General features: G+C 34.3%; 1 protein-coding gene across 1 annotated transcript in view; it reads left to right on the forward strand.

Annotated features, from left to right (window-relative positions):
- LOC105622992 (beta-amyloid-like protein) overlaps nt 1-6,015 on the forward strand; it is a 57,895-nt gene that overhangs the window by 45,674 nt on the left and 6,206 nt on the right. Inside the window, exons 7-8 of the mRNA XM_012204397.1 lie at nt 3,416-3,506; nt 4,341-4,471. Coding sequence (XP_012059787.1) covers nt 3,416-3,506; nt 4,341-4,471 — 222 coding nt within the window. The remainder of the gene's footprint in view (nt 1-3,415; nt 3,507-4,340; nt 4,472-6,015) is intronic.

Below are 6,015 nucleotides of genomic sequence, written 5' to 3' on the forward strand. Positions count from 1 at the left end.
TATATATATATAATCGAAATCTGTAGGCGATTTTTTGCGAGATTCAGGTATAATAACCAAAATGTACCAAACTATATCATAATATTTTCGCGTGTTTGATTATTAGTAATAGAAACATATGGTAGCTAGCCTTTTAATTCAACTTATTCTCATTATGTCTCTTCTATCATATATCACGTTAGAGTGAGTAGAAGAAACTATTTTTAAATAATATCAAATTCATGCGTATGAAAAAAGCAGTAGTTTTAACATAATACGTACAGATTATCAGAATAAGCTCCACCCGTGCGCTCAACATCTACCTTAACATCTACCAATAACAACCTTAGTATATATACCAAATGATCGCTAAAAATCTCTTATTGTACGTTAGTTTTTCGTGAGTTTCTATCATCGGTGGCAAAAATGCCCCTTTCACGGGCAATTAAATATTGAATCTTTATAATTTTAGTAAGTTAAATTTTTACTGTGTGTAGGTGAGAAAGAAGGTCAGGCCAATTTTCACATACATCTGTATCGTGATCAATCTCAATTTGGGTCAAAATATAAAATAGTAATCTGTCACGGATATCGTGAGACACGTAAAACCGCGAGCTGTCTGAACGGGATGTCAAAATCAATATAATAATGTAACTGTCAACATATATATATATATATATATATCATATATGTCAATATCATCAGTGTGGATTTCTATATACGACAATATAATATGGATCTCAATCTCAATATTTGTCGCATCGATTTAGTTGGGGCTGGTAAGATACCATGCATTAATATCAGTTAATATTAGCCGTAAAAATTCTTGCGAGACTCGCGGCAACTTCGATTCTTGACTTGGAAATTGCAAAGAGAAGGCCATCACAAGAGAATCGGGCGGACCGATCGATCGATAATGTGACGTCGCGGCCGTGAGAAACTGAGAGATCGATCTCTCGGCGGCGGGGATTTAGTTATAAATTTAGCAGGACGCTCGATCTGCTCCGGACGGAAGAATTCAATTTGTAGAGTCAATACGCTGTGTAACGGACAACGTGATATCTGCTGTCGGATTGTCTGCCCAGTTGCCTTCCTTGATCAACCTTTTTGTCGCGTTGAAGAACGAAAAAACTATCACGTGACGTTGCGCAGCAGTGAGATTCAAGATCGCACTTTCCTTTTTTTCCTTCTCCTCCGAGTGTATGAGTACTCGGTTCTCGATATCAACTGACAAGCATCTCCTCGAAGCGACTGTATCTTTATTGCGAGTTCCTTTCCATGCGATTGAATTCAGTGCAAGAAGAGGGATAAAAGTAGATTCGTAATTTATTAAATCTATTTTATGTACGACGTTAATTAAAGTGGACCTTATAAATCATAAACTTACTTCGTGAAACTCTTCCATTTGCGAGGAATACTTGTAATTGTGGAGTATTCTAAATCGAATAACGCACGTGCACAAGAAGTTTGAAGAAACTTAGCAGAAATATGAGACATAAGACGAGGGAAGAATGTATTTGTACAAGGAGCATCTTGCTACTACAAAATATAATACTTTGTTTTATTTTAAACTAGCTTTAACATAATTCTAATTAGAGCAGTAAACGCAAATGTTTAATTAGAAACCGAGGAGCTACAAGAATAATGATAATAATTTTTTTCTAAAATTTCTTTTAAAAATCTATTCCAAATTTGTCTTACAAATTGTCATTAAATTCTGATTCGATACATGATGCATTTTACAAACAATGTTTAACAAAATTTCACTCCTTTTTTATCTTAAGTACCTTTTTATTTATTGGATTGTCCGGAAAGTTCGTGTCGACTAACTTATATAATTTAATAAATGTATACTAAAATTTAAATTTTCTGCGTTTCAATTTTCCTTCAACATCGGCACGAACTTTTTTCGACAATCCAATTTTAAATATTATTAAAATGAGTAATTGAACTAAAATGTGAATGGAATAACGACATAAAATATATTTGTCGTCAGTAACGTATTCCCTGGAGTGAGATCTCATAAGTAGGCGATACGATAGTCATTTATTGCACAGGACGAGAACTCTGAACTCTTCTTCGTATCATCTATTTCCAACGCTCCATTTTCTAATTATGTTAGATAAATGTTATTATTCCAGTATGCTGGTCACGTATAGATGGTCACGGCCATTCTTAACCCTCTGTCTTGAGTTACGTGTTTCACACATTCTACAGTTCCTCATAAAAAAAAATCAATCATAAAACATCAGATTTTTATATAATTATCTCGTTTTAATAACACACTTAAAATGCTTTTTGCAAAAATATACTTGCATTTGTTTACTTTTTTTTATGTAACTTCTGCCATTCTTTCATAGAAGAATGAATCATATGCGAATGGACAAATCAGTGGTTAATACCCTCAAAGAGTCTGCGTGACTAGTTCTATTGATCAGCACTGGTGAACGTACCGATGCGTCATCCTTCAGACGCGTGTCCATTCCGCCGTCTCTTCTCTCTCCCCTTTCTTTCATGCATTCTCATATCACGTTTTATCATGAAAAAATAACAAACATTTGGACAAATATACTACTGAAAAATTGTCACTATTCTTTTTAGATTTTGAGCTTTGTGAAATATTTCCGAATATACGACATGTGGATTTGTATATTCTTAATCATTTGTGTATGTATACGTGTACATAAAGTGTCTTGACATAAATATTTTAGGAACAGATTCTCCGATAAATCTTTAGGAAAACTTTTAAGAGAGTCCATTATTATGCTGAAACTTTTTAATATTCAACATTGAGCGACTTGATAATTAAACCTGGAATTAAAATTCTGAGAAAGTGCTCTTGAATTTAAATGAACAATAAAGTCTCGTTATTTGCTTATATTTTAAAAGCATAGTTTGAGAAAAATGTTTCATCTTAAATTGTTTATTACTTGAAGACTTATTACCTTGACATTTTAGAAAAATATCCGTTCTAGATCTTGAAAAAGAATCTGTCGTTAAAATTATAATTAAACATTTTGAAGGAGTCGAAAGAATTGAAGAATTTAGAAGAGTAATAATGCTAATATCTGAAGATAATATCTAGAAGAGCAATAATATAAAATTAAAATATTGAATAAGCAAGATTTTAGATGAGGATATAAAGTTCCACGATTGAAGGGAAGTCCCTTATACACGGGTTCGCTATTGATTTCGGGTATTTTATATATTTTGATATATGCGCACGGGTATATGTATAAATAGTCATCGGTAGATTCGTGCCTCGACTGCCAATATAATTCGTAGAATTCTCTCTTCGTAGAAAGATAGAAACAGATTGCATCGTCGGTCGGAAATAGCGAATAAGACTAAATACCGGTGCACGACCTTTACTGGTTTAATCGAGCTTTTCCTTGAATTCGAGTCACTGCAATATGTACCGTTTTCTTACTTTCAGAGGGACCTTTCCAGAGTGACGCACTTCTCGTGCCGGAGGGCTGTCTCTTTGATCATCTCCATAATCAAACAAAATGCTGGGAATCTCACAGGTAATGAACTTATATGTCGCGAATATCGTCTACGCTAAACGGAATTAATTCTCGAGTGAGTTTAGATTTATGATGTCGCATTTCGTCAAAGCGATCAAGCGAGTCGAAAGAATAGCTTAAGCACAGTCTTTTCTTCGCAAGAAGACACATTTGATCCAATTACTCGGACACGATACAACAATTACGTTAAATTTACTATTAATCCTTAACTCCTATTAACTACAAGATACAATTTGATACCTCATTCATACGAACGGGGGTTAGATTAGATTCGTCCGTTTTTTCCTATTCAGAATGATTTAAAAAGTTTCTAAAAATTCACCAACATACTTTCAACTTTCTAGAATAAATATTGAAACTTCATTTTGAAAAATAATAAAATGTAATATAATATAATATAATTACCGAAAGATTCAAAGAAACTTGTAGGATAGGGATTAATTTTTATATTATTAGCGATTATATTATTAGCGAATTTTTATACAGAACAGATTTTCTCTTGCTTTTGTTTTTTTTCACATTGTATGCACTGTCACAAATTTATTTTACCATATTTTTTCACCATATATTTTTTACCATATTTATTCACTTCATCTTATTGTTCTGCTATTCCATGCAATTAAGAGCTACATTTAATTACTTCGCTGATAAGTAACGCAAACTGCTATCCACCTGCTATCTATACGTTTATTTTACACCGACGTAAAATAAACTAACGTTATATTTTACGTCGATGGCGGATTATCAGGGCCTATTTATCCGTGTCGTGGTAGATCAGGAGCGTGCGTCCTCCTCGAGTACACGTGACTGCATCAAGTGGATTCGTATTTCCAGATGGAACTCCACGGCGGCGGAGACCTGCCGGGAGCGGAACATGAATCTGCGTAGCTTCGCGATGTTGCTGCCGTGCGGTATATCTCTGTTCTCCGGCGTAGAGTTTGTATGCTGCCCGAAACACCTGAAAGGTACGTAACGTACGTACACTCTGCCTTATCATCATTCATTCGAGTTCTCATTTCACGCGCGTGCGGAAGACGCGGCGAATTGTGCGGATCTCGTGGATGAGAAGGGACGAAGGGCGGAGAAGCGAGCACGAGGAAACGAGCGAGCCATCGCGTATTTTCGTATTCGCGAGAACCGCACTGGCACTCACGTTCATCTTCATGCATATTCTATCGGTGCGAACGTTTCGCTACGTCCGCATCTCCATACCATGACATCCTTTCCAGACGCGAGCTCGCGAGCTCGAGTGTCTTCTTGGCGCGAGGTCATTTTACCGTAAAGTGGAAATACTTGTGTGACGATCTTATTTCAAGATTTAACTCGTGAGGATCCCGCCTATGTTATAGATATGTTGTATTTCGATATAACAAAATTAAGTTGTATTTAATGTAATTGTTTGTTACATAAATTACATATAATGAAATATAAGCATGTAACATGTAACCATACTGAGATAAAAAGTATTTGTGACTATAATTGCATGATGAAATAATTAGGAGCATCATTTTTATCATTATTATTGCTATAATGTTATAGTAACAATAACCTTATGTGTATAGTTACAACATTTTATAGTATAATTTACTATATGCAAATATGATTTATGTGTAAGATAACCATACAATTAGTTGAATCAATACATATTATTATGATCGTTATGATCATAATTCAATGTTCAGTTTACTATAATTTATATAGTCAAAACAAATATAAATTTATGGTTGTTCCAGAAAATGACTATAAATTATAATTAAATTATGGTTTTTCTAACCATTTTTTTTCTCTCAGGGAGAGATGTAAACATATAAATTAAATTACATGTAATAATTTACTACATGAATTACCTGAAGAATAGCGTTTATTTTTTGAAATAAGGTCTTCATATTGTAATTTTTAATTAATTCCAGGGCTGTTTTTCAAAATTCACTGTCAGCGAAGAAAATATGTGACTTACATTACAGTAGATTTTTAATCCTGACAGTGAGTTTTGGAACACAATTTATTATATGAGTAAATGAACAGTGGAACCAAGTGGAACGATAAACCATTAAACAATCTTGTTTGAAATTCATCGATCTATAAAATCCATTAATCTTCACACTTGCATTTGTCACTTTGATGATACCATCAAATTCCTTCTTTTACGTTTGTATCAAGCTTTTCAACGTTCTACATTATTCGATTTTTGCTTTAATACCACACTGCACTATTATTTCTTCGCCTTTCTGTTATTTTTCATTTTGTTGAGCGGAGCGATTAATAGAACGCGTGTCTATCAAAAAGTATATTGGAAGAGAGAAGATGGTGAAACATGAATATTTACGACGAATTCGCGGCGTATTTATTGCAAGGTGGAAATACCCGGCATTTACGCTGTTCGTTTCCAATCGACTGTCGCAAAGACAAAGAGAGAGAGAGAGAGAGAGAGAGAGAGAGAGAGAGAGAGAGAGAGAGAGAGAGAGAGAGAGAGAGAGAGAGAGAGAGAGAGAGAGAGAGAGAGAGAGAG

The sequence above is a fragment of the Atta cephalotes genome (assembly GCF_000143395.1).
Source record: "Atta cephalotes unplaced genomic scaffold scaffold00002, whole genome shotgun sequence".
In the NCBI taxonomy this organism is placed as follows: Eukaryota; Metazoa; Arthropoda; class Insecta; order Hymenoptera; family Formicidae; genus Atta; species Atta cephalotes.